Source organism: Camelus ferus, chromosome 27, assembly GCF_009834535.1.
Source record: "Camelus ferus isolate YT-003-E chromosome 27, BCGSAC_Cfer_1.0, whole genome shotgun sequence".
Taxonomy (NCBI): Eukaryota; Metazoa; Chordata; class Mammalia; order Artiodactyla; family Camelidae; genus Camelus; species Camelus ferus.
In genome coordinates this window covers 26014770-26042742 of record NC_045722.1, presented here as the reverse complement: position 1 = coordinate 26042742, position 27973 = coordinate 26014770, and the positions used below count along the sequence as shown (strand labels likewise).

Here is a 27973-nt window from a genome sequence, read left to right as displayed (position 1 = left end):
CATAATCATCACACAGCAGCTTTAAAAACTCGGTATGCGAGTGTCTGAATACCACAAGGGTGCTGGATTTCTATATAAATACACTGTGCGAGTGCACCACTGTGTGAATACATTATATGACATGAAAAGATCTTTCAATAAGTGATATAAATAGCAAAGCAAAGTTAAGATGCATGAAATACATACTCTGAAATACTACTTGTGTGAGTTTACTAAACAGCTCGCCAGCGTGGCAGCACGTGTCAGGTGGATGGTTCTTTAGGGCATCAGGGTCTGGAACGAGGCGGGACATCCGTGCTCTGAGGCCGCCCTCAGACCCCTGTGGTCGGAGACCCGTAGAACCAGAGCCCTGACCCGCGTCTCCCCGTTGTCAGGTCCGCGGTTGCCATGGAGATGATGGGTTGTGTTCCAAGCTTCTTGAAGTGGTTTGAGTGAGAGGGCGCTGGCACCCGCTAGTATCCGAGAAGCCAGAGGGAGGCCTGTGCTCCTGCACCTCGCGGGGCGCAGACCGGCCTCCCCGCGGCGGCGCGGGGCAGGCGCCGTCCCCGCACTGCGCTTCGCTCGGCACACGTGCATGCTTTTCTAAATAGAGAAATAAGAGTTTCCTGATTTTAATGAAGGTAAAAGGTCCAGTATAATTTGAAACCGACAGTGTGATCAGAGTATGAACTCAGGGTGTAAAAGATGAATGACGGGGCAAGAATGAGAATGGCAAATGGAGCTTTTAGAACACACCAGCGCCGGGGCTCTGTCTCCTGCAGTGCTGATCCGGGGCAGCTGGGGTGGGCCGTGGGATTGGACTGGGGATAAGGAAAAAGGATAAAGATATGACAGGGTACCCCCCGGGATAGAGCAGTCAGGAGAGTAGGTGGTGAAGGACTCAGTCAGCGCTCAGAGGGATAATTGGCAAAGAGTTAAACATCTTAGGAACCATGGAGGAGAGGAACAGGTCCAGCCAGAGGCGGGCACATTGAGACTTTGACGGGAGGGTCCCGCAGAGGACCTCTGAGCCTACAGCCAGCAGATAGAAAGGCCAGGAGAGTGTCTCAGGGGCCCAGCAGTGCCCGAGCTCCTGCTTCCAGCCCTGCTGCAAGCTTCCTAGCCAGATGAGGGCAAGAGAGTGCCCTCTGCAGGTCATTGGGCCACATTGCTGGGACCAGGCTGGAGACGGAAGCAAGTCCCAGGTGGACTGATGAAAGGATGGGGACTTCTGTGTCTAGCAATGTGGTTGATTAGAAATTCTAAAGAACTCTCAGCATAAAACCATCAGAAATTGTGAACGAATCACAATAAACATCATTTAAATGTATCACTTAATTCACAGGAAAATGAAAGGAAGTCCCAGGAGCCTCAAGAAGGGCCAGAGAGTCTATTCGGAGAAAGAGCTAAGGATGAAAGTGTTGTAAGCTATACCTGAAGACTGGAAGCCCTGGGGTCATCTGCCCTGTGTAACCAGGTGGCTGGGTGTTAGTGGTTGGGCAGAAATAGGAGACCAAACTAAGGAACTCCACAAAACAGGGAGTAAAAACTGAGTCTTCATAGAGCAGCACACACAATTGTAGTGAAATAAGGAGGCACTGTATGGTTTTGAACACGGGAGCAAATGAGCTGATTTAAACTGTTTTTAAAAAAAATCACCTTGGATGCTGTGTTGCTAACAGGACCATCGAAGAAAACAGGTGCAGGGAAGCGGTCCTGAGGCTGCTGTAGCACAGAGGGGGAGAGGGAGGGTGTCTGCCCAGGCTGGCAGCCGTAGCAGTGATGAGAAGTGCCTGGACCACAGTCTGCTTTTAATGCAGAGTCAGCAGAATTTCCTGTGATCGATGTAACATGTGAGAGAAGAGAGGAGTGGAAACGATTGGAGGTTTGGGCCGGAGTTACTGGAAGAATGGTGGTAGACTGAGTGAATGGGGAAGATTCTAAGTGCATCTGTTTTGAGGATAACATTAGCAGTTCAGTCTGGGTGTGTTGAGTTGATTCTGGAGTTTGATTTAAAAACTGAGTTGGAGAATAAATTTGAGAATCCTCAAGATAGAAATAGGATGTGAAGCCCCGAAGCTAGAGGAGATCACAAAGGAAGTGAGTGCAGGTAGCAGAGAAGGCGCCAGGGTGTGGCTGAGTGTGTGGGGAGATGGCGGCCCAATGTGAGGAGTCCTGGGCACTGTGGCCTTAGGAAGAAGAGGAAGGATTGGAAGGAGCAGCAGAGAAGATGGGCCAGTTGCGCAGGTAGAAAAGCAAGAGAGTGAGGGATCTGGGATTTCACCCACAGTTCCTACAGAGGCTGGCAGGAGACACAGATCTCATGAGTTGAAGACAAAAGACAGTTGACTGCTCATGACTAGGCAGCTCCACGATTAGTGGGGCCCAGGGCAAGAAGCAGGAGCAAGAATGGATAAAGGACATGTGGTATACACAGATATGGAATGGAACACTACTCAGCCATAAAAAAGAACGAAAATTCACCATGTGCAACAACATAGATGGACTTGGAGGGTATTCTGCTTAGTGACATAAGTCAAACAGACAATGACAAACACTGAATGATATATCACTAATATGTGGACTCTAAAACAAACTAGGGAATATGACAGAAAGGAAGCAGACTCACAGCTGTAGAGAACAAACCAGTCAGGGCGAGGGCAGTAAGAGACACAAACTACTGTGCATAAAGTAAATAAACAACAAGGCTATGTTGTGCCGCACAGATAATGCAGCCAATATTTTATAATAACTGTAAGTTTTAAAATGGTGAATCACTATGTTACATACCTGAAACTTATATAATATCATAAATCAACTGTACCTCAATAAATTTTTTTTTAAGCAGGAACCAAGTGTCATCCCCTCCTATCTAAAGGTGAGCCCTCGTGTGTCTCCCTCCTTGCGCACCGTGCTGGGTTGACTGTATGAAACCCTGCTCCCTGGTTTCCTTCTGACTGGGTGGGCTTTCATTACAACAGCCCGCAGGCTGGGGCTGCCCCACGCAACTCCATGCAGAGATGCCTGTCCACGTGTTTCTGCTGCACTTAATAACAATTCAAAAATATTACCAAGCCAGTCTTTCTCAGCTATATGAAGTGTAATATTGTTAGTATTGTCATTTGTCTAATAGCCAGAACCTAACAAGTTCTGGGTGAAAAACCCAGAAATAGATTTGCTCTCAGAAATGAATGGACTTGCCTAAAAATAGCACATCTTCTTAGAAACTGGAAGGACTTTAAAATGCGTGGCATCGCCAGTCTACAGGGTTTGTCTTTGAGGAGGGGAAATCCATTGTTAAATACGGCTATTGAGGTCCGTATATAAAATCAAAGGACATTTGAATTCCCACAGTACCAGTTTATCAGAGGGGTTCTTGGTTTAAACTGGAAATCTTAATCCTTTATTTTAAGCTAAATAAATGCCCTTTTCTCTGTTGAAGCTTTTTTTTTTTTTCTTTTTGCCTTTCTGCTCTCTTGAAGGGATTCAGAGTGACCCACAGTTCAGCAAATCTACTAATGAGAACTTATAAACCATGAAACCCAAGAGATGAGCATCACTATTTAAGGATGTAGAATTTTTAGCTTCACGGTCATCTGCGGGCTCCGTGCTCAGTCCAGGGAAGAGCACAGAGGCTTGAGAAATGCCCCGCAGTCAGAATGTGGACACATCACTCACATCTCCAGGTGTAATATTTCTCCAGCTCGCAGGTGTAATGTTTCTCCAGCTCGAGTAGCTTTCAAATATGGAGGTGTTGAGGGCACCTTGCACTGGTGTATGGCTGTTTGTCACAGCCAGTTCTTGGAGCATCTTTGGATAGATGACACGTTCAAGAGTCATTGCACCCCCTTTAGAGGCCCATAAATCAGAGGTAGTTCCTGGAAAATAAAGCTGTGTGTCTGATTATACACACACACACACACACACACACACACACACACACACACACAATATTTCTGGAACAGTTTGGTGTCTTTAATGAGTATTATTCAGATAAATACTCCTTTAAAATAAAGGGGAATATGAAATGACTCCTCCCCAGTTTCTAAGCACATTCCAAAAGCTCATTCATACAATGTTTGTGCCGACTTAGAACATCTGTTCCCATACGGAGTGTGAGACATCTGATCGTCTTGTGTGTTCTTCTGTTTAACCCACAATCTATCCGAGGTCTGGTGTGAGACTCAGCCTCCTCCAGACACCACGCACGGGAACACCTTCTTTTGGGCAGGGGTTTGGGAGTTGAGGGCTCATCTCTAACCCCTTGTCGTGGGACATCAGTGGAAACACTCCCCACTGTCCTCCGGCTGCTGCTAACTCATGACCCCGTTTTAGCTGTGAAAAGCCTTTAAGAAACAGGATCAACAGAACCCAGTGACTGAATGAATGTTGGATGTCGCATGTGAAAGAAAGAAGAGGTTGGTATAGAGCCTCGGTTTTTGGTTTGGTTGAGATAGTATGTATGTAGATGCTGTGAGAGAATGGAGAATAGATTTGGGGTAGAAAGAGGAGTTAACTTGAGACATGCTGAACTTGGTTTGTGCGTGGGGCATTTGGATGGAAAGATCCAGAAGGCAGCATCTCAGGGAAATAAGTGGCCCAGAGACACTGATGGAGGAACAAGGATCTGGAGGCTGCAGTTAAGAATAAGAGATGTTTCCTGCTCCGGGTGCCTCAATACTCAAGTTTGAGAGAATTAAAAGGAGCTGTGATAAATTAAGAGTTTGGGATTAGCAGATACTAAACACAGAATAAAGAAACAATAAGGCCCTACTGTATAAGGCACAGGGAACTATATTTAATAGCTTGTAATAACCTGTAATGAAGAAGAATATATATATATATATATAAACTGAATCACTATTCTGTGCACCAGAAGCTCACACAACATTGTAAATCAACTTCAATTAAAAAAAGAAAGTTGGGGGGGGTGGCCGTGGAGGGGACACAGTGAAAAATGTTCTTTGTATACAGAGGGGTCAACTGACTATATGATGGGGAGGGCTGGGGGGGAGGTGAGCCCTGGGGCCCCTGAAGGTCAGGTCAGCCACAGCGGGTCAGGCCCGGCAGGATGGCTGGTTTGATATTTTTATTAGTGCTGTAGCTACTTTAAAATTTCTGTTTAATTTTAATGTGAAATTTCAAAATATTTTCACAGCAGAAAAGAAATGTTTTATGGACAAGCTAGTGACCTGATACATTTCAGGAAACAAGCTTGTGTCTGTTGCATTTTGAATATTGACTAGAAGGTGGACCTTGGGATTTTAGAAGCAAAGTGTGAGGCCTGCTTTGTTCAGATGGTGCAGAGAATTCTACACTAAGGCGTCAAGCTGAGTCTTTCTTACTGGCGTCTTGGGATAATAGTGCACAGTGGGGGTTTTTTGGAGTTGGGTCTGTACTCCGTGGTGTGAAGCAAAGGGCTGGGGGCCCACCTAAAGAGGATCCCCTTCCATCGGGTGCTGGGGGCGCTTTTGAGAGGATGACTGGCCCTGCTCTAGGATCAAAGAACGGAATGTGTAATTTTCCACATGCCTTTGATGAGCCAAGCACCGAGTTAAGCATTGTTAGCTCAATTAATTGCTAGAGCACTTTTACAAAATGAGCATTTGTTCTTTCATTTTTCCACCAGAAGTTGCTGAGGCTGAGTGATTAGGTAACTTTCCCGGGTAAGGCACAGGGTGAGAAGCTGACCCGGTGGTCTGAGGTGTCCTGCCCACCACCCCCTGCAAACTCACTCCGCTAGAGATTTATTTAACCGAGGGCATCACTCTTTTCCTGGTTCCCGTTGGTTTAGATTGAATTCTGAATTTCTTCTGATATGATGTATTTTTGTCCTTTGAATGTAGGCCAGTATAATCATTTTACATTTCAGATGTACTGGACTCCAGAAAAACATCTCTGGTATCTGTTCATATATGGAAAAAAAAGCATATTTTCAACGTGATTTCTGTCTGTGCCCGTTTTTCAGATGGCTTTAGAGGACTGGGGAAACTTGTAACTATTTTCATCAGCTTTTCCAGATTTCATACAGACGCGACTGGTTTCATTTCCTGAATATATTTAGTGCTTAGGTGGATGAATAAAAAAATATAGACTATGAGCCTTTCGGCAAGTATAATGGCTGTATGAAGACCAGAAGCTCTCAGTGACCTTCCTGCATATTCGCACATCAGCCTCCTTGCCTGCCAGCTTCAGACAAAGTAGATAGTCCTTAAATACACACTTCCTTTGGATTGGTGTACACGGCGTGGCCCCTGGGGTGTGTCCTCCGTGATGCTAAGCACTTCGGAGTGTGTGACAGGCGGACTTCCCGGGTGGGGAGGTGGGCTCAGGGCAGGGAAAGGCGCCCCCGTTTGCCCAGTCGGCAGGAGGCAGACTTGAGACTCGGGCACGTCTGAGTCCAGAGGGCCTTCTCCTAATCACTTTCATTTTACTTGGTTCGACTTTATGTCTGCTGTGGATCAAGAATGCCGCCTGCCATATCAGTAAACAAAAGATGTCGCAGCCATCAAGCTATCACCTGCTTGAGCCCGAAGGGAACTCAGGATGGAAGCAGGATGCCCACCACTCCCAAAGGTGCGCCCTGAGGAGACTCAGGATGTGGAAGAACAGGAGGCTGGCCCTCGATAGCGAGGTGCACCTCAAAGGAATGATTTCCATGAGCTCAGACCTTTGCACCTTCCCGTACATAGAAAGGTGCTCAGTTCCTTAACTTGGGTTGTCTGGTTTTCTTTGATTAACAGTAATCTTTGGATGTTCTGACTACATGGTCTTTGTGGCAAAAACTCCTCTCTATCTTGGGACCTCCCTTGCCTGGGCGAAACAATTTCTTAGAGCAATCTGAAGGCTGCTTCCTGGGCTCAAGTCCTCAGAAAGTCCACTGAATAAAACGTAACTCTCAACTTTCAGGTTGTGCATTTTTTAATCAACAGTAGATACTCCGTGAAGGCTTGGAGCAGAGGGAGGGAGGAGGAGAGAGGGGGTGGTCCTGCTTCCTTCCCACAGACCACCACTTGGACTCAACAAGTGGAAACCTAGGTACTAGTCACGTCTTTTGTGAGAAGGAAGATGGATGTAGTGTTAGATACCGTCGACTGAAAAAATGCACAGGCTGAGTTGAGATTTATGTTTTATTTGGTGGACTTTCTGAGGATTTCAAGCCAGGGAGAAAGCCTCTCAGATAGCTCTAAGGGACTGCTTTGAAGAGGCATGGGAGGAGCCAGGATATATAGGAGTTCTTGCAACAAAGACCAGGTAGTCAGAACATCAAAAGATTACTGTTAAAGAAAACCAGATATTTCAAGTTAAGGAATTCAGCACTTTTCTATGCATGGGAAGGTGCAAAGGTCTGGGCTTATGGAAATCATTCCTTTGAGATGCACCTCGCTATCTAGGGCCAGTGTCCTGTGATTTCTCACCCTGAGTCCCCTCTGGAGGCACCTTGGGGGTGGCTGCAGGAGCCTGGCTGCCTACTTGTCTGCATCCTGAGTTCCCTCCGGACTGACCTTCCAGGGCAGGTGTAGAGGCTTAACAGCTGCACCATCCTTTGTTTACTGATACGGAAGGCAACATTCTTCATTCACAATACTCATTCTTAGGCCACTAAAAGGAACGGATTAGAATTTTCTAAGTGAACTTTGTTAATAGAAATCCCAAGATTCCCCCAGCCTGATGTTAGTCTCAGAGATGCCTGCAAAGGAAGTTCCCACCACCTCGGGCTTATGTAAGCTTCTCAAACCCGTTTTCCATCTTCCCTGACTGGGGAACAGCTCACCTGTGAGCTTTTGTCTCATAAACTTGCTGAAGCAGATGCAAGTGCAGGTGTCCTGTGGCTTTCACAGCTGCGGTTAAATATTTAAATTTGGCTTGGAGATTGCATTTCTTTCTCGGGTAAGGAAATTGTTTTTTCATTTCCTGTGCTGAGGAAATCTAGTCAGTTACCTAATTGCAGAATAATGAGCAATATTTCCACTTTCAAATATGTATTCTTGTCATTTTAATGCGATAAATACCAAGAAATTTCCACAAGCGGGAAGAAACTTTGTTGTTTATCTCCTATTGCAGTTTATTGGAGCTGCTCGAATTATATCCTGAAAGAAGGGCTGAGGTTTTACTTTGTTCTTATTTGTTGTTATGGATGCTGTTGGTGTATACTGTCAGGAGATTGTCAAAGGACCTGCGCATAAATGCTTGGCTCCTGATGGCCTCATATTCAAGAATGCCTGTTCCCACCCCCAGCGCTTGGGGCTGCCCCTTGAGCTCTGAGTGCCAGCATCCTGTCCCAGCCCCCTCGGACTGTCCACCTGTCCCCTGTCACTGCCTCTCCCTGCCACACCTGCAGCTACCTCAACCCACTGTCTCCCAACCACGGGACCCTGCACTGGGCTGGTGTCTTCCCCAAAAACTCTGGCTTCTGACTCTTGCATGAAATGGAGTTTTATAATCCAGCATAAAATCTAACAACCCTTGTGTCATATTTTTGCAATGAGAAAACGTTATAAACAAATGACTTACAAACTTATGGAACTCCACCTGCTGTTAGAGCAGGCAGGTAGCTAGATATGAGCAGAGAAAAGGGGACACGGGCCAAATGGCAGGAAACCATACATCTTGTGAACAACAGGGGTCCTTGGACAGGCCAAGAAAAACAGGAACCTCTGGACTGATAAGTCGTCATACGTTCTGGGTTGACAAGTGTCCTAGAGGCAAAGAAAGGTGGGATAAGACAGGACTCTCCACCATCTGAATGGAACCTTTGTTCATTATGACTTCACCTGACTTCCCGATCAAGACTAATTAAGGATAAAAAAACCCCTCCTTCCCCATCTAAGAAGGTGGAGCTGGGGTGAAGATCAGGAAAGACGACCCCAAGCCCCTCCCTGCCAATAAATATTCTGCCCATTCACTTTTACACCCATAAAACCAGCCTGCCAGAGAAAGTCGGGGCAGCTACGCACCTGGGTCTGCCCGCTCTTCCCTTGAGAGCCTACCACCCATCCCTTAATACATCCTTGCTTTGCTTTCTTGACCTCCATGTCTTGTTTCTGAATTCTTTCTGGGACAAGACAAGAGCACACTCACCAGCAACACTGCTGGTATCTGCTCTCCCCTTGCGAAGGCAGCGTACAGCCCGTAGGAAGCAGCCTAGCAGTGGACTGGAGTGTTTCATGCTGTTTGATTTAAGACACACACGTCAACAGAGAGAGCGAAGGAAAGGACTCGTGACTTCATTAAGTTATCAAGGGACTTTCCCACCCCTAGAAGAAGCCTGGGGGAATAAATGGCCCTTTAATGGAATGCTTTTGTTTGTAAGGTTTTTTTAAAGACTACTTGCTTTGAGTACAGTCCCTCGTATTTCTTCATGCTGATCCCAAGTTCACTATAAGCCTTTTATGATATGGAGAGAAAAAGACATTGTATATTACCTTATTATCTTGACGAACTAAAATAGTTCAAACCAACTATAACTGAGTAGCTTACCTTTATGTGTGTATGTTTATCCCCCAGAGAGTCCCAGTTCTGTGAGTGGCCCGGGGACTTCTGGATGAAGGTACCTTGGATTTTCCTCCACACTGCCTGACCGCTCTCCACTGAATCGCGTATCTTAGGAAATCGAAGCTTTTTCTCAGGGCCTCCCCAGTGTCCGGTGGCAGCCCCTGGATCTGTACCTCAACGGGAGACCGGGGGTTCTCAGGGCTCCCAGGGCTGTTGATACACCTGCTAACACAATGGATGTGAGTCAGCATTTGTGAGCACACAAGCAGTGTGTCAACTGATTAATTTCTAGGAAGGTATTTTATAAATACATACGTGAAGTACTACAAATCTCAGCTCTCACCCAAAGCACTGCCTTCTAAAGTCAAGTGATATCAAATTATAACCAAAAGGAGCTTTGTGAGCTAGATGCCCCACCAGGTCTGAAGAGCGTGGGGGCAATGTGGGGAGCAGAGTCCGTGGGTGTCCCCCCTGCAGAAGAGGGGATCCTGCCGCTCTGGGACACGGAGCCTTGTGACCACAGCCCCTTGGCAGCTGCTGTTTCCTGTAAGCCCTGCTCTCCAGGGATGGTACCCCCTCTTTCCTCTGTCAGCACGCTCTGCCTAGATGTGCTGATGTGGCTGGTTGTGCCACAGCCAAGAACCAGTGCCTGGAGACCGCCTGCCTCTTCTCTGTGTGAGTCAGTCTAAGTCAGCCCCTGGCCCTAGAGAGGGGACTTCTGCTCCCCAGTGCCCACCACCCCCTCATGCCCGCTGCTCCCAGATCCCACTTCTCCCACATCCCTCCCCTCCTCACACTCAGCTCCTCCCTCCTCCCCACTCCTCCCCAATCTCTGTCTCCGAGAGCTTTAGTCTCCCTGCAAAAGGTGGAGGCAGGGAAGGAGGGGACAAGCAGGACCTCCTCTCACCCTGGCATCTGAGGGATTTCCATGCCTGGGACCTAAAGACTCCTCCTGGCACCCAGGTGGATCACGTCACAGAGCAGGAAAGGTGAAATGGACACAATGATCTTGACCAAGGTCCAGGAGTGGAGACCCTGACTGCTCACCATCAATATCAAACCACTCACCAGTGCTGCCTGGTTCTAATCCCTGTGACCCTCTGCACACCAAAAGCCCTTTTTTGAGAAATGCCACTTCAGAGTCTCAGCCATGTGCACCCCCTTTCCTTCTGTCCTGGGTCTCTCTCAGCTGCACCACATTTGGGGGGGACACCCAAGGAACAAGGCAAGGAAGGCTCAACCCCTGTGGGGCTGTTGCTGGTGCTTAGGTTTTTGTCCTGCTGCAGAAAGAATTGAGACGAGACAGGGAGGTCAAGACAGTGAAGTGGGGACTTATTAAGGGATGGATAGTGCACTCTCAAGGGGAGAGCTGGGCAGGCTCAAGTGAGCGGCTGCCCCGAGTTTCTTTGGCAAGTTGGTTACATAGGGTGTAAAAATGAATGGGTGGAATATTCACTGGGGAGGGAAGTCATACGTTATATTCCCTGATTTCCATCCCAACTCCACCTTCCTGAGGGGAGGAGGGATTTTTGTCCTTATTTAGTCTGAATCAGAAGTGTTACTGGTGTTGGTGCATGATGGATACTTCTGATCTGCCAGCCTAATTTTATTGAAATGAGGGCATAATGAGCAAAAGGTTACTTTTGGATGCTGGCGATCCCTGCCTTTTCCCACCTTTCTTTGTCAGCCTCTAGGTCACTTGTCACCCCAAAATGTGTGACCGCTTATCAGCCCAGAGGTCCCTGCTTTTCTTTCTCTATCCAGGGACCCCTGGTGCTTACATGACGTAGGGTTTCTTGCATTTGGCCCCGTCCCCTCCTTTCTGCCCACTTCTGCCATTTGGCCTGTGTCCCCCCTTCTCTGCTCATGTCTAGCCACCTGCCTGCTCTGACAGGGTCACCCCTTTCTCCACCTCTTCCCCTGCTTGTGCCATTCTGGGGCTCATCACATCGGTGGGGGAGTGGGGGACTGAGTCTGTGAGCAGCACTGCTGTCTGTCTCATTTCAGGGTCTCCTGCCCCAGTGGCACAGGGCTCCACCCCCTGCATCCCTGCCTCATCTCCCTGCTCCTTCTCATAGCGTGTTTCCATCCAGGTGTCACCTGAGTCTACCTCCAACTTATATTCCCTGAGGAGTCCAGGGTCCCCCGCCTTCCACCCCTAGCCCACCGCCATCTAGATCTCTGTGAATTCCTGGATCTTTTACAGCCTCAGAATTCCAATCCTGGAAGACTCTCCATCCCACACAAAGTGCATCTCCTCATGGCTGTGCTCTGTGGTCCAGGCCACATCATTCCTGATGTGAAAACCAGCAACTTGTCTGGGACCCGTTGGAGGAAACAGACCTTCCCGAGGTGTCTGCCTACGTAGCAGCTCAGCTCAGTGTCTGCAGGGATGAGGGCTTTAGTGGTGCTTAGTTCTTACGGCTCCCCTTCAAAAACATGTTCCTGCACATGGCCACATTCTCCACTCTCCAGGGCATCTTTGCAGGTCTCCGCCACCAGGTGCTTTGTGTGTATGTGTGTGTGTGTGTGTGTGTGTGTGTGCGCGCGCTTCACAGAATCTCGCCCCAGAGCTGTGAGGCTGAGAGCCACTCCAGCTTCACATCCCACTTCCTATGGTTCCTTGTGTTCAGTGGAGTAGGGGGCGGGGAGGCCAATTATTTGAGCTCTCTAAATGTTACTTCCTTGAGACATTCCTGAGACTAGCCATAACCCCTGCCTTGTGTTGCAGTGAGCTGATAGAACACGTCGCCTGGCACCTGCTGTGGGTTAGAGCACGCTGACTGTTCATGGGTACGGTGCTCCCCACTGCACCCCCTAGAGTCAGCCCCATGGTCCCCCGATGGTGCAGCCTCCCTTTAGCTGCCCCCCAGCAGCACATGAGAGCAGAGGGGGCTTGTACCTGTCCCATCACCATTCCTTCCTCTGCCTCTTCCTTCTCTGCGGGAGAATGAAATGGGATACTGACCAGTGTCCCTGCGGGTGTAACGGTGCCCTTGCTGTAGAAGGCACAGCCCACACAGCAGATGTGGATTTAAGCACTCCTGCTTTTTCTCCCTCTGCTCCCTAAGCCCTCCACCCCCCGTCCACCCAAACCACCTCAGCAAACACCCAAGACCCAAATCAAGAGGTGGCCGCTGATGGTGTGGAGAGCAGCAGAGCCCCAAATTAGACCCTGATCCCGAGCCTGCAGACTGTGAATGACAGCTGGGTTCCCAGGGCCAGCTGACACGTGGCGGTGCCTCCCGCCTCACAGCAGCCCACGTGAACACCAGCTGGAAGGGAGATGGGAGAGGAGTGCTAGACTTCACGACTCAGGCGTAGGATGAGGGCTTTGAAACCCAGAAGGAAGCAGATGAAACTCTTCTATTTCCATAAGAATGTCATTTGGAGGGTTATATTTAAATTGAACATCCTTTAGCTGCTCCTGCTAATGTGTTTCCATCTTGTTCTGCCACCAAAACTTTGCATGTTTCAGTTAAAGTGCATCACCAACCTGAAGTTCATGGTGACGTGGGGGCGTGACTGTGAACTTGACAGGCCGATCCACCTCCGAGGGTCTCTATCCAGCCTACTCTCTGTGAACTTCCCAGGACTTCCAAACCAGCACCCCCGTCCTCCGTCCTCCCTCATCACCACCAGTGAGCTCTCCCCCTACGTAGGCTCATGTTCCCTCCGACGCACTGAACTCACCGTCTGCAAAACTGACCTTCCTCATCCACAGCTTTGTGTTTAAAATCTAGATTGTATCATTCCTCAGGTGTGACCAGGCCAACAGAGCAGGAGGCTACTGTCACTGAAAAGTTTGTTACCCACAGACCCCAAGAGAAGGGGGCATGCCATGTGATGGGGAGGGGGACACCGGGAAGCACCAGCCACTTACAGGGCAGAGGTCTGCTCCTGGTCTCAACTGTGTGAAACCCCACCCCCCACCAATTAAAGATGCTCACACAGTAAGTGGTATTGGAGACAGGCCTTGGTTAGTTAGATACGAGGCAGGGGCATGAAAAAAAATCACATAAGGATGTTGCTTTTACTGAATTGATGAGAAACCCTAAGGGGCACCATTGTGCTGGAACTTAGGGTGCAAGAGGAGGGAAGTCCCAGGGAGAGAACCTTTACCATACTTTCAAACATGGACAGAACGGGCATGGGCGAGGCTGGGTGAGCAGGCTTAAGACTGGCTAGTTTGAAGCACTAAAGTGGGTCTTGGGGCCTCGTCTATCCCTGGCTGCCTGGTGCCTGGTGCCTGGATGTGCCAACTGTGGAATGAGGTACTGGCCTGGAGTGTGAGAACCTGATAAAGAAGCCAGTTCAGGGTGTGAGCTCTGAGTTGGATGGTTTACATCTGAAAAGTACAATCCAGGGCTTGGCCGAGTTGTCTGCTGTCTCTAGGAACTGGAGAGTGTCCTTCCAGGGTCACCCAGAGCCCAGACGGTTAGCATGAGAAATCAGGAAACGAAAGACATGGCCGGTAAACATGGTTATGTCCCTCGCTACTTGGAAATCTTCAGTGGAGTTCATCGGCTTTGGACCTGGTGTTCGAGTTTTTCCACTTTCTGGTCATTGCCGTGGGGTCCAGCCCTGCCCACCTCTCTCTACTTTTCTCCTCTTGCACCCTAAGTTCCAGCAAAATTCTCTTCAGTTCAGTAAAAGCAACGCCCTTGTGTGATTTTTCATGCCCCTGCCTTGTATCTAACTGACCAAGGCCTGTCTTCACTACCACCCACGGTGTGAGAATCTTAGATTGGTGGGGGATGGGGTTTCACACAGGTAAGCCTGGGAGCAGACGCCCCCCCCCCCCCCCCCGCAAGTGCCTGGGAAAAAGATCTGTATTTCTCCTCATGCACTCAGATGCTACCTCTGCTCCAAGCTGTAGGTAAAACCCCTGCAAAGACTCGCCAGCCTGCTTGCACTGTTTGCTTCCCTGGCTCCTCTGATTTTTTACGGGCCATATATCTTAGAGCTTCTTTTGTTCGTAGCTGTTTAGCAGGTATTGGCTGTGTCACCTCCTTGCCTGTGGGCACCTGGAGCACAGCACTGGGTGTGCTTTTTGTCATTTCTGAGGCCTCTATGCCCCAGCACTCTTGTAATCAGTGATGCGGGTGTCAGGGAGCACTACTGCATTAGCAGGCTCTGAGAACCGCCCGTGAGGCAGCATGATTACTGGACGGGGATGTCAGAAGGCCTGTGTCTGGGATGGATTCTTCAGCGGACTTGCATCCCATCTCTCACCGCCCACAGAGCGAGGCTGTTGTAGACATGCCCTGGAAGTGTGTGCGCCCAGGAGCTCCTGCGCGTGTAACAGCAGTGATTTCTCCTTTCCTGGTGGGAGGGTTTCCTTGCTCATCTTCGGATTTTCAGCTTGGATCCTTCCACCATGGGGTTCAGGATGTCCCGTGAATATGACCGGATTTTTACACCTGTTCCATTCCGGACTTGAGCAGCGATTGCCAAAAAGAACAGACATTTCAAACTAGAATTTCCATGCCCAGCCTCTGATTTGTCTCACCCACCCCACTTCCTTGTTGCACTAACTACTTTGCAAAACGAAAACGTTGGGTCATCTGCTGTTTGCCGCTTACTTTGTTGGGAGGCTTGTGGGGGCTGCACCGTGACCCGGCTCCCTCCGCCCACATCCGGTTTAGCGCCAGGCTCCGTTTTCCGTAAATGTCGTCATCTCAAGACGATGATACAGCTCAGTTAGTGTAGAAATGGCCCTGGCCATCCAGAAGGAAAGGAGAATGTGATGTGTGGGGTACGGAGACCTCCCACAGGTCATCGTGTCTCCAACTGGTGCTTCTGTTCCAAAGAGTTTCTATTTACAGCCGGCTCAGCGGGCAGAAGCGGAGAAAGATGCTGCACCGTGGAGAGTGCGTAGCTCGGGCTGGCCTGTCGTGGGCGGCTCGAGCCCGGGTCCGCTTGGTGGGATAAGCTGGTCGTAGGCCAGCGCACAAGCTCCCTGCCAGCACCCTGATCTTAAGATGACTCTTTTTCTGGCCTTTATTTCTAGGTTCTAAAATGCCAGTTTGTCTAGTGTGCTTCTTACCAGGAAAAACAAAACAAAACAAAACAAAACAAACGAAACAAAAACCCAGGAATTATAGACAAGATGTACACCTATTAAACCTGGTATTTGCATTTACAAAAAAGCGACCGCTGCTTCCTACGCGGTCTGAAAATGGTACCCATTTCTCCTGGATTCCAACCGGAAATGGGGTCAGCCATGCAAGAAACATGCCTGTGGCTGGACGCAAACTAACTTTCTTTTCTTTTCTTTCCTTTTTCTCCCCCCTCCCCGCAGGATTACACCTTAACCATGTATTTTCAACAATACTGGAGAGATAAAAGGCTCGCCTATTCCGGGATCCCTCTCAACCTCACGCTCGACAATCGGGTGGCTGACCAGCTCTGGGTGCCGGACACGTACTTCCTAAACGACAAGAAGTCGTTTGTGCACGGCGTGACGGTGAAGAACCGCATGATCCGCCTCCACCCCGACGGGACGGTGCTGTACGGACTCAGGTGTGTCTGCCCTGCGGGGCCGGTGTCGTGGCTGCGCGGGGGCGCTGTGACCTTGACTTTTTCCCCGGAGGTGGTGGTAGTACGTGAGGCCATGCCCTCAGATTCATGACACCCGTGAAACACTTGGTGCTCTGCAGGAAAAAAAAAATCGTATAAATGTAAGATTGGGGGCATTACTGTTACTATAAATAGACATCAAGCCAGTGAAAAACAGCCTTCTCGGGCTGAGTTTATATAACTGGGCTGCCGTATCTGAGGACACACGTTCCCTGAGGGTGGATTTCCCATATCATAGCCACAGAGGCTGGTAATTAATATCACGCCGGTACTTTAGAGGCTTTTTGGGAAGTTTCCCAAAGCCATTTGCAGGGTTGAACAAAAAATGTCTAGTTGTGCCCACCTACGGTGTCGTCCCCACGGAGTCTAGTGAGGTGGTGCCACCAATGTTTATGGGAACGAGTGGATGCGAGGCTTCCTGGTGAGAATCGTCTCTCACCAAGTTGCCTAATAAAATCACTTGAATCAGGAAAGCAGGCTGCTGTCTGGAACGCCGAGGAGGCCCTGGGCTTGCCTGGTTACCCTGGAAACCACCAGGCATTCCCGGGACGCCCCCACCTGGCCTTCCGGGGATGCCCCACCTCTGCTGGTGGCTAGTGATTGTGACTTTCACAGACGGATGCACTTAGCAGATATCTGTCTCTCATGTTGATTTAGCACTGGGTTTTGTTTCCTTTTATTTGAGAGTAGCGTATCTGTGTCTTTCTTGATCTCCTGGCCTGAAAGTGCCTGGAAACCCTCCTTCCAGGAGTGGCCCCCGTCTGGAGTGGGGCACGGGCGGCTATCTTGGAGAAGGGGTTTCTCTCAAAGTGTTGTGAATCTCTAACCACGGCTCCAGCAAATCTAAGTCTGCTCATAACACCGTGCATGTAAATGCACGCCGCCAGGACTTCTAGTGCTTCAGGGTGCTTAAAGGAAATTATTTAACATTCCTTAAGTGGAAAATGTTGAGTGACTTCCTCAAATGTTGAGTGACCAGGATATAGAATGAGTTGGAATTTTAGCAAAAATTAGATTTTTTAACTGTAAGAGAAAGAAAGTGGCGCTTGTCACCTAAGCCATGGTGTCACTCTGGAAAGAGTGTAGATTGATGTTTCTGTGGGATGTTTTCAGCATTTTATATTTTCACCCAGAAACGAGAGATACGGTTATAAAGTTCTGGAGGCTTTGACAAGTACAAACAGATTGGTTGTACAAAAGATTATCCAGAAACCCTGTGAGCAAAAATGAGGAGATATGTCCTTCCTAAAAGAAGTGAATAGAAGTGTGTGTGTGTGCGCATGTGTGTGATAGCACACGCACAGTGCAGGGGGAGCAAAAGGAAGCAAATAGCAATAAAAACCAGGCTAAGCCTTCTTGGCTTTTTAAACAAAACTTGCCCTTTGGGTTCTCTCCCTTTTTATTTTTGTATTCTTTTTTTTATTTTAAATCTCACAAGAGTCAGAGCACATTAGTGTGTCCAAGAGCAAAGAGCTGTAACTCTGTTAGGCTAGTGTCTGAGTCTGTCCGGTTGCTGTAATAAAACCCACCACAGCAGACACTGATTTCTGACACTCTGGACTCCAAGGTCAAGGTGCCTGCTGACTGCATGTCTAGTGCGGGCCTGTCCTCAGTCATAGCAGATAGCCTCTCCCTGTGTCCTCACGTGGTGGAAGCTGGGGGGCAGGGGAGCTCTGTGGGGTCTCTTTTATAAGAACACTAAGTAATCCCATTAACGGGGCTCCGCTCTCATGAGCTAAGCCCTCACCTCCCAATACCACCATCATTGGGGGTTAGGATTTCAGCATATGAATTTGGGGGGAACGTGAACATTTGAACCATAGCAGACAAAAACGTTATAATAGGAATGAAAGAACTGTAATTTCCAAACTCCATTTGAAAGTGTTGGATTTAACACTATTGAACAGGCAAGAATAAGAAAAAAACCAAGAGATTAAAACTGTATCTTTAGCTGATACGCTGCCTTAAATTTTAATATAAAAATTAAATACTAATGTAATAATAAGCTAGGAGAAACTTTTAATATTAAACTGTACAATAACCTAAAAAAAACTGGTGAAATTTACATCCATTGTACATCTCAAGTAACCTCTTAAATCTAAATGGATTTCTAAATATGTAGCTGTTTTTACTCATCTGTAGTCTCAATATACCCCTTAGATCTTTATTTAGAACCTCATATTTTTGCAACACTTCTTCCATGTGGACCCGGACAAGCTGTCAGGAAGAAAACCTAAGTAACAGACCACATTCCGTGTGTGCTTAAGCAGTCACACTGTGCCATCTGAATTCTTTTTGAAATTGGCTAATCTAGAAATTTCTGCCTTTAGATTTAAAAAAAAAAAATACACGTATCTATAGAGATTAATTTGAATTTGAAGTCATTTGAATTTTGGGGCAAAAAGCATATCAGTATTTCAAAATACTGATAATTTTATTAAATTCGTGTGTATACATATTCTGTGTGAACTGAAGTCCTATTTGTATATTTTACAGGATACACACACATACATGTGCATACTCTACATACCGCGTTTTTTTGATAAAAAACAAAATGTGAGTGTTCACATTGATCGACCACCGTCCATCCTTCCCTTGGCCCCAGACCCTACCCTCTCTCCCCTCTCTTTTTATTCTTGCCCTCGCTGGATCATGTTAGTAACATGGCCAGACAGGGATGGGTGGTGTTGTAACCGCAATGATACATTGCATCCTTTTGGTGTGGGTACCAGACGTGGACCTGGAGGAGATCTGATGCAGCTAAGAACATTAGTGGGTTAAATTCCCTGTGGAGGTCCATGGAGCACTGGGGTTGTTGTTAAATCTCCTGCTTGTAAGGTATTGCTGATGAAGATGACCTGGCTCTGTCCTTGGGACCCTAAGGTTGAATTCTCACCACTGGAGACTGGAATTGGCTTTCCTGGACCCCAGTAGCTCGCAGTAGCCCACCCTGGGAGGTCAGTCACCACTTCACTCCTCCGGGTTCCTTTTCCCAGTCATGCCTGGCCGCTGCAGGACAGGATCAATGAGGGCTTTTGCTTTATCAAGAGCAGAGGAAGATCTCTGGCTGTGATGAGCTCTCCATGATGTAGGTTTGTACGTCATCTCAGACTTATTCTGGGAAATCGTTAATTCATTACTCCGATGACTCTGCAGAAGTAGCTGATGATCTCTCGCCAAGGCACTGGAGAGGGATCATGTTTTCGTGGTGATGAAAGGTTGTTCTACACCATGAATTATGTTTTCAATGACTCTTAGAGCCCCTGAGTATAAAACCTGGGCTAATACTTGCCTGGGCTTGGCTGAATGAGACCGTGAATCCAGCCTCTTGTGCACATCCACGTCACCCTGTGGTGGAACAGGATGCTCTGGATAGGGGACACATACCCTCCTAAAATAAAACTTGGGCTCTTGGAAAATTTCCTTTGGGCAGCGAAGCCTCTTCAGGAACAAGGAAAATCTTGGCTGCCCAAGAGGCTGACAAGTCTTGGTCCTGTTCCCATTGACAGCTCTCCTGTTTTCTTTGGTGCTGAGCTGAAATTTTCTGCTGTCTGTGAGAAGGCAGTCATTGTCCCTCTTCTGTCTCCCCATCTTTCTTTTTTAAGACCGCTTGATCACCTGAAGTCACTGAATATCCCACCTGCCCCACTGAAGACACTTTGCAACGTGGTCTTTCCTTCGGGCCATGCATTTTGTGCCTTCGGACCTTCTCTCTGATGCTAGGAGTTTGTAATAGGCTCACGAAGTAGTATTTGATTTGCTCCAAAAGGCACCTGGGAGTTTGAGGTTGAGTCATCTTCTTGAAAACAGTGTAGTCATGTTGTGCCTGAGAAGCTTTTGGAAAATGTGTTGGAAAATACCCTGTGGAGTTCCCTCTTGCTGTTGAAAATTGCTTGAAATTGTGAAAGCTGCCATTCCTGTTCTTAAAAGGTTGAATGCAATGTTAAAATGAACCTAGGACTTATTTCAGAAGATTCACATTTGGTCATCCAATGGGTTTGACTGCCATCTTTTTCCAAAACTGTATTTTATAGAGTGGTTCTGGCCAGACACCTTTTCCCCCAGGAAAGATGTAAGCTCACAGAATTAATAAGGCTCAGTGTGATTTGAGTGCAGGTGGGCTTAATTCTCCAACTTGTCTGGTCGCTGCCTCCCAAGTACTTTTACGTAGGTAAAAAAAAAAAAAAAAAAAAAAAAAAAATACCGATACATTGCTTTCCAAAAAGGATTATGCCAACTTTTACTCCCACCAGCAGTAAGTGACGTATTAGCTTCAGGGATGTGACACCTGCTTTGGGCTGCATCATTATTTCAGCTCCTGGAAATAACCTATTTACTCTATCTTTTGAGGCTGGAGAAAGTCCCCTGTCTCCCTCTAGATGCAGGCTCATAAAATTCTCTGCTCACCCCAGTTGCATTCATTCCTCCCCTACTTTGAAGGACTTGTTCGCAGCTTCACTTCAAACGTCCCTCCTCGCTCTCATTTGATGATGCTACCTTATACTTCGACTGAAAACACAGAAATTTCTTCACCTTCCCATTTACAAAAACACCGTCCCGCATACCTGCTGCTCGCCTTCGCCTCTTCTCTCAGAATGGAAAGTGAGTGAGTCCCTGAACATTTCAAGAATCAGCTTCCCCTTGGCATCCTCTCTCTGCTCCAGGGTTTGGTTCCTGCAATTCTAACCCCTCTCTTTTCACCACTGGTCTCCTCTCTTATCACGCTTCTAATATGCAGACCTTCCTTCTGCCCTTCAGAAATAACCAAGGATGTCCCTGTCTTAGGGCCTTTGCACATGCTCTTTGCTGAATGTAATACGTCGCTTCTAGATACTCATATTTTTAGCATCAGAGTGGAATCATATGATTGAAGACAGTTTACCGGGTCCTGCTCTGATCACCTATCCCCTTTTTGTTACACCGTCTTGCTTTATTTTTGTCATAGCACTTACCCACATCTGACATGATCTTGTCATTTTATTGCACTTCATATTTATTGACTCTCTGTTCCCATCCATGGCAGCAGGGAGGCCGTTGTGAGAATATAAACTCTCTGAGAGAAGAACCTGTTTCCTGTTTATTGTTACATCCCCCAAACCTAGGGCAGTGCTGGGGGGGAGACAAGGAGACGTGCTAAATGTGGATTACGTTTAAATTCCAGTTCTTTCTATACTACTTCATTTTTAAAATTTTCCATTTCAATTTTTTTTTTTTTTTTACTTTTTAAAATTGAAGTATAGTCAGTGTACAATGTTGTGTTGATTTCTGGTGGACAGCACAATGCTTCAGTCATACATGAATATACATATATTCATTTTCATATTCTTTTTCACAGCGAGCTTCTACAAGATCTTGAATAAGTTCCCTGTGCTATACGGTATAAACTTATTTATCTATTCTATATATACCTGTCAGTATCTATAAATCTCGAACTCCCTGTTTATCCTTTCCCACCCCCTCCTCACTGGAAACCATAAGTTTGTATTCTACATCTGTGAGTCTGTTTCTGTTTTATATTTAAGCTCATTTGTCTTTTTTTTTTTTAAGATTCCACATATGAGTGATATCATATGGTATTTTTCTTTCTTTTTCTGGCTTACTTCATTTAGAATGACATTCTCCGGGGACATCCATGTTGCTGCAAATGGCATTATGTTGTCATTTTTATGGCTGAATAGTATTCCATTGTATAAATACAACATAACTTCTTTATCCAGTCATCTGTCGATGGACATTTAGGTTGTTGCCACATCTTGGCTATTGTAAATAGTGCTGCTGTGAACATTGGGGTGCAAACATTATCTCACGTACATCTCAGCAATGTTCTCCTAGGGCAGTCTACCCAAGCAATGGAAATAAAAGCAAAAATAAACAAATGGGACCTAATTAAACTTACAAGCTTCTGCACAGCAAAGGAAACCATAAACAAAACAAAACGACAACCTACAGAATGGAAGAAAATATTTGCAAAAGATGAAACTGACACGGGCTTGATCTCCAGAATATATAAACAGCTCAAACGACTTAATAAGAAAAAAACAAACAACCCAATCCAAAAATGAGCAGAAGACCTAAACAAGCAATTCCCCAAAGAAGAAATACAAATGACCAATAGGCACATGAAAAAATGCTCAATATCACTAATTATCAGAGAAATGCATCAAAACTACAACGAGGTGTCACCTCACACCAGTCAGAATGGCCGTCATTCAGAAGTACATATTCTACAGATTCTTAATCCATCAGAATTTATCTTGGTGTATGAGAGGTAGCAGTCTCGTATTTTTTTCAAATGGTTAGCTATTTGTTCCAATACTTACTAGTTTATTCTTCTACATGAGCTTTAGAATCATTTGTTTTATCAAATTTCTGAAAAAATAATTTGAGATGTTGGTTGGCATTATGCTCATGAATAGGCCTTTGAGCAGAACAAATGCTGGACCATATTTAGTCTTTCCTACATAACCGTGGTCCATCTGTGTTCATTCATGTCTTCAGTCATGGCTTTTAGTAAAAGTCTGTCATTTTCTTCGTAGATAACCGCTCATTTCTTGATAAGGTTATTCCTGATTTTTTAAAACTGTGGTACTGTTAGGAATGGGGTCATTTTTACATTCTCTCTCTGACTTTCATTGATATGTGGGAAAACTATTGATCTGTTTGTATATAGCTGTCTGTTGACGGATTTGTCCAATATCACATCCAGCCACCCAAATCGCATATTAGATCTAATAATTTAGTTAGTATTCTTGATGAATTTAGTCTTAGAATTATATTGCTTATGATGATTTTTTTAAACAGAGGTCGTGGGGATTGAACCTGGGACTTGTGCATGCTAAGCATGTGCTCTACCACTGAGCTATTCCCACCCCTAGTGATTTTTTAATCTTCATTATTATTTCTGCTTTCTGTTGTATTGCATTAAATTCAACTTCCAGAAAATGAAAAACAGTAGGGCCATTGGTGTCCAGCACCCCTAGTTCTTTGTTGTGACAGGAGTGCTTCCCATGCGCCACCACGAAGGATGATTTGACTTGCAGTTTAACGGTCATGACTCATTCTTTTACTTCCGTTAAACAAATAAATACATACACACTCTCAGTTTCTGGGAACTGTATCATGAGTTGAATTACAGATGTCACCAATTTACGGAGTTTATAGGCAGCAACTAATTATAAATCAGATAGCTGACCCTAGATTGCTTTTTTACAGTATCAGGAATAGAAATAGAGTTGATTAATTCTCTCTTTGTATGATCTTTTTTTTCTTTTTTAACCTGTAACTGTAACTTACTAATTTCCTACCATGATCTATCCTTGAATTCCTGAAACAAATCCTATTTTATCATGGTGGTCAGTACTCTTAAGAAATTATTCAATTTGCTTTGTCCATGGTTAGTTTACAGTTGTTCTTTCGAAAATCTGGAGATGACCAGTGGGTTGGTAATAAACATACCTTGTGATCTAGTTGTAATGCAGTTTTCTTTGTCCCCGGCCATCCCCTTAAACACTGTTCGGTGAGTTGTGAAATTTCTTTGCCTTGGGTAAACATATGGGCAGATTGCATGGTTTTCTATCAACGTTCTAGTAATAGTGTTTTTCCATCTTTATGTTACATAGGATTTCTTAGTTCAGTGTCTAACACTAAATTCAGATTTAGCATTAATGTCTTCCATTTCCACAGCCCAGCCCGATTTCAGGCTGGAAGGCTGTCATGGCAAAGGAAGGGCAGTTGACTTCTCAGCCTCTCTGTGTCTGCTTCTCCTCCATCCCTTCCCAGACTGGCTTGGTGGTCTGCATATGTCCTCCTCTGGTTTTGAAGGTTTATTTTGAGAGGTGGAGGGAAATAAGTAAGAAAAGCTTTCCTTGAACTGTACCACTTTCTAGTAGCTTCATGCTCTTTGGACCTAGAAGATAATTGAAAATTGGCTCTTCTCTGAGCTCCACCATCAGGCAGCCCTCTCCAGCTGGTCCCTTGACCAGCACTGGGGGTTGGCAGAGTGAGAGAGGAGGATACGTTTCCATTCTATGGAGTCCCTTGGAGCTCTTTCCTTAGCTCTAGGACTCCATCCTTCACGGACAACTTCCATTTCTCCATCCATCTATGCATCCCTAGTTTAGAGGATCCAAGATAGCTCCTGGTCCTCCATTTTTCCCTCATAGCCCATGTGTAATCCACATGAAATCTACCTGCACTCCCAGTCTAACATCCAAGGTCCATTTCAGACTCCACTATCCTGCCACATTCCCTCCAGATGTGAAGCACCCACCATTCCTCTTAGAGTCCCAACTGGAAGAAAGTAATCTCCCTTAGGGAAGGCTGGGAACTCACCGAGAAATTATCCTCAAGTTCGTTCCCTCTCCTCATTACTCTGACTTCTACTAACATTCATAAGTTGGCTGAAGAGTCCAAGAACCATTGACCAATTCAACAAAATTCACTAGTAAATTATCCAATGGCAAGGTGGTAATGTGGGGCCATCTCACACATTTGTGATATATCATATAGATTCTATTAAATATATTAATAGATTATATCTATCTTTAAATTTCTTTGTGTTTTGACATAATAGGAATCAAGAAGATTTCTATGTTTTTGTGTGTTCTGTAATAGATTATATCATATGGTAAATATTTATTCCTTGAAGAGTTGGTGTTGCTGTAAGTATTTAAAGAATTGACCTGTAGACATATATAGCTGACCCTTGAACAGTGTGGAGGTTACAGGCACTGACCCTCTGCACAGTTGGAAATCCATGTATAACTCTACAGTTGGCCCTGTGTATCTTTAGTTCAGCACCTGAGGATTCAACCAACTGTGGATTGAGTAGTACTGTAGCACATACTCATTGAAATAAATCCACATATAAGTGGATTTGTGTGTTTCAAACCCAAGGGTCAATACATGAAATGTTTTTATAAAAATGGGTGTATGGTACTTTGAATAGGTCCTTGAATGATATTTTCCAGTTTGGCACACATGGCTTTAATTTCTATCATACTTACAGGTCTCTTTAGATCTTCTTCTTGTATCAATCTTGAAAATTCATGTTTTTCTGTAAAATATCCTTTTTATCTAGACTTTCTGATTCATTAACATGCACATATATGTTGCCCTCTAGAATATATCGTTATATTCTCTTCTTCACTCATAATTCTGTTCAGTAGCATCAAGAAATATTTATCTATTTTATATATATTTTTAAAGAGCTAGCCTTTGATTTTATATCATAAATCTGTTTTTTAATTTCTGCTGTATCTTTATAAACATCCTCCTCCTCTTGCTTTTAAAGATCTCTTTACTGGGGAGTGATGTCAGCAAAATGGCAGACTTAGAAGCTCTAAGCTCTTGTTTCTCCACAGAAACATTACAAAACAAGCAGAAGCCGTCTAAACCAATTTTGTAGGCGTTCTGGAAAATACTCCCAGGTTTATAGCAACCAACCAAATGTCAAGTAAAGAAATAACCATATTCAAAAGAGTAGGAAAGTTTTGTGGCATTTTCACCTGCCATTCCCCATCCCCTCCCGGGTACTGGGGCAGTTTTGATCTGGAGTAGGCTGCAGCCCAGGTACCAGCCCTCCCTCTGGCACCAGAGGGGGCAGAGCAGACCTTGCTTGTGAATTATTGTATGCATATGTTCTAAACTGTTTGGAGAACACCTGAAGGACTGAAGCTAGAGTCTCATCTCTATTTTGCATAACTCATAAAGCAGACAGGAAAAGAGGCAGGTCCTACTCATAAAGGCTTCAACAGACCTACAGATACCTAGGGCAAGAGATTCTGGGTGGAAATGTAAAATAGACCATCTGAGGCCCAAAGGGGTAGGTAGGGTGAAACTCTTTGCAAATTAGTTCTTTCAAAAAGCAGCCATGTAGACAGAATAATTTAGGAAGTCATGCATATGCCTAAGCAAGACAGCTGCTCAGAAACATCCTGAGCAGATCTCAAGTTTCTGCCTTGGCTGATTCCTAGGCTCAGAGCCAACCTAGCTGAATGGGGAAGGAATGCACCATTGGACGAGGGGGCTGTTCTCTCTTTCTTGTTGGTTTGTGGGTTTTTTGTTTAAGCTCCTGGCATTCAAAGAAATCGCTGTTAAAACATTAGCTGAACATGTACTAATAGAACAGAGATTTTGCTGATTAAACTTGACAAGGAATAGTCTTTTTTAAAAAAAAGTTAGGTATACCTCAAAACAAATGGACTTCTAAAATGTTGCCCCCAAAAAGAGCAAACTCGAGGGAAAGGGAGAAAATCTGATTTCCAGAGTTAAACAACATTATAATAATAAAATGCACAATTTTCGAGAAAAAGATCACAAGACATAAAGAAATAGGAAAACAAGACCCATTCAAAGAAACAAAATAAACTGACAGAAACTGTTCTAGAATGAGCCCAGACATTGGACTTACTAGACAAAGACTTTAAATTGTCTGCCTTAACTATGCTTACAGAGCTAAGGGAAAACATGGCCAAGAAACTAAAAGAAATTGGAGAAATGATATATGAATAAAATGAACAAAATGAAGCAAAGAGATAGGCATTATAACAGGGAACAAAAAAAACCTCTGAAGGTGAATAATAAAGTAATTGAAGTGAAGAATTTCAGTAGAGGGGTTCTGAACAGGCAAATTTGAAGATAAAACAATTAAAATTATTGAGTCTGAGGAATAGGAAGAAAAGAGATTGAAGAATAGTAAACGCAGCCTCAGGGGCTTGTGAGGAGCATCAAGGGCACCAAAATATGTGTTATGAGAACCCCAAGAGATGGAAAGCAGCAGAGGGATTATCTGAGGAAACACTGGCCCCAAACTTCCCAAAGTTGATGAAAAACATGAATCCACAAATCCAGGCAGCTCGATGAACTCCAAGTGGGATGAAACCAAAGAGGCCCACACTAAGACACGTAGAATCAAACAGGGAAAAGCCACAGACACAGAGAGCATCTTAATAATCAGGAAGGAAATACCTTGTCACATATGAGGGGAGCCTCACAAGATGTTATCAGCCAGTTCTTCATATGAAACCTTGGAGGCCAGAAGGCAGTGGGACAATTAAATATTTAAAGTGTTAAAAAGACAAAACCTGTCAAGAGAGGATTCTGTATCTGGCAAAACTGTCCTTCAAAACTAAGGAACATATATAGAGAGCAAACTAGTGATTACTCTTGGGGAGAGGGGAGGCGGGAGGGGCAATACAGGGGTAGAGAAGTAAGAGCTACAGACTGTTAGGTATAAAATAAGCTACAAGGATATATTGTACAAGGAATGTAGTCAATATTTTATAATCACTGTGAATTGAGTATAACCTTTAAAAATTGTGAATGACTATTTTGTACATCTGTGACTTATATAATATTGTACAACAACAATACTTCAACAAAAATATAAGAGCAATTCATAAATTCCCAGGTAAGCGAAGGATGGGGGTGCCCCTTAAAACTATCACAACATTATAAATCAACTATACTCAATAAAAAAGAAAAAAATTTAAAGGGACCAAGTAAGAAATTAAAAAAAAAATAAAAAAGCTGAGGGATCTTATTACCACGAGATCATCCCCAGAAGAAAAGCTAATGGGAGTCTTTCAGGTTGAAATGAGAGGATGCTAGACAGTAACTTGAAGTTGCATCAAGATATAAAGATCTTAAGTAAAGTAAATATTGTAGTTTGTGTTTGTAATTCCACCTTTTATTTTCCACATTATAAGTGACAAGTACATAAAAAGAATTATAAATCTATGTTATTAAGTACATAATGTATAAAGATACAACTTGTAATGTATATAACATGGGGGGTGCAATGCAAATTAAGTATATGTGGTTAAAATAAAGGTAGTATCAATTGAAATTAGATTATTATAATTTTAGGATGTTATATGTAATCGCCATGGCAATCATAAAGAAAATATCTATAGAA

The 27973-nt window shown here is 45.2% G+C and overlaps 1 protein-coding gene across 2 annotated transcripts in view; it reads left to right on the top strand.

Moving 5' to 3' along the window:
• The window catches only part of GABRB3 (gamma-aminobutyric acid type A receptor subunit beta3), a 224166-nt gene that overhangs the window by 144794 nt on the left and 51399 nt on the right, over nt 1–27973 (top strand). For both annotated transcript variants that reach the window (XM_032469269.1, XM_032469268.1), the window contains exon 4: nt 15779–15999. In XM_032469269.1, coding sequence (XP_032325160.1) covers nt 15779–15999 — 221 coding nt within the window. The remainder of the gene's footprint in view (nt 1–15778; nt 16000–27973) is intronic.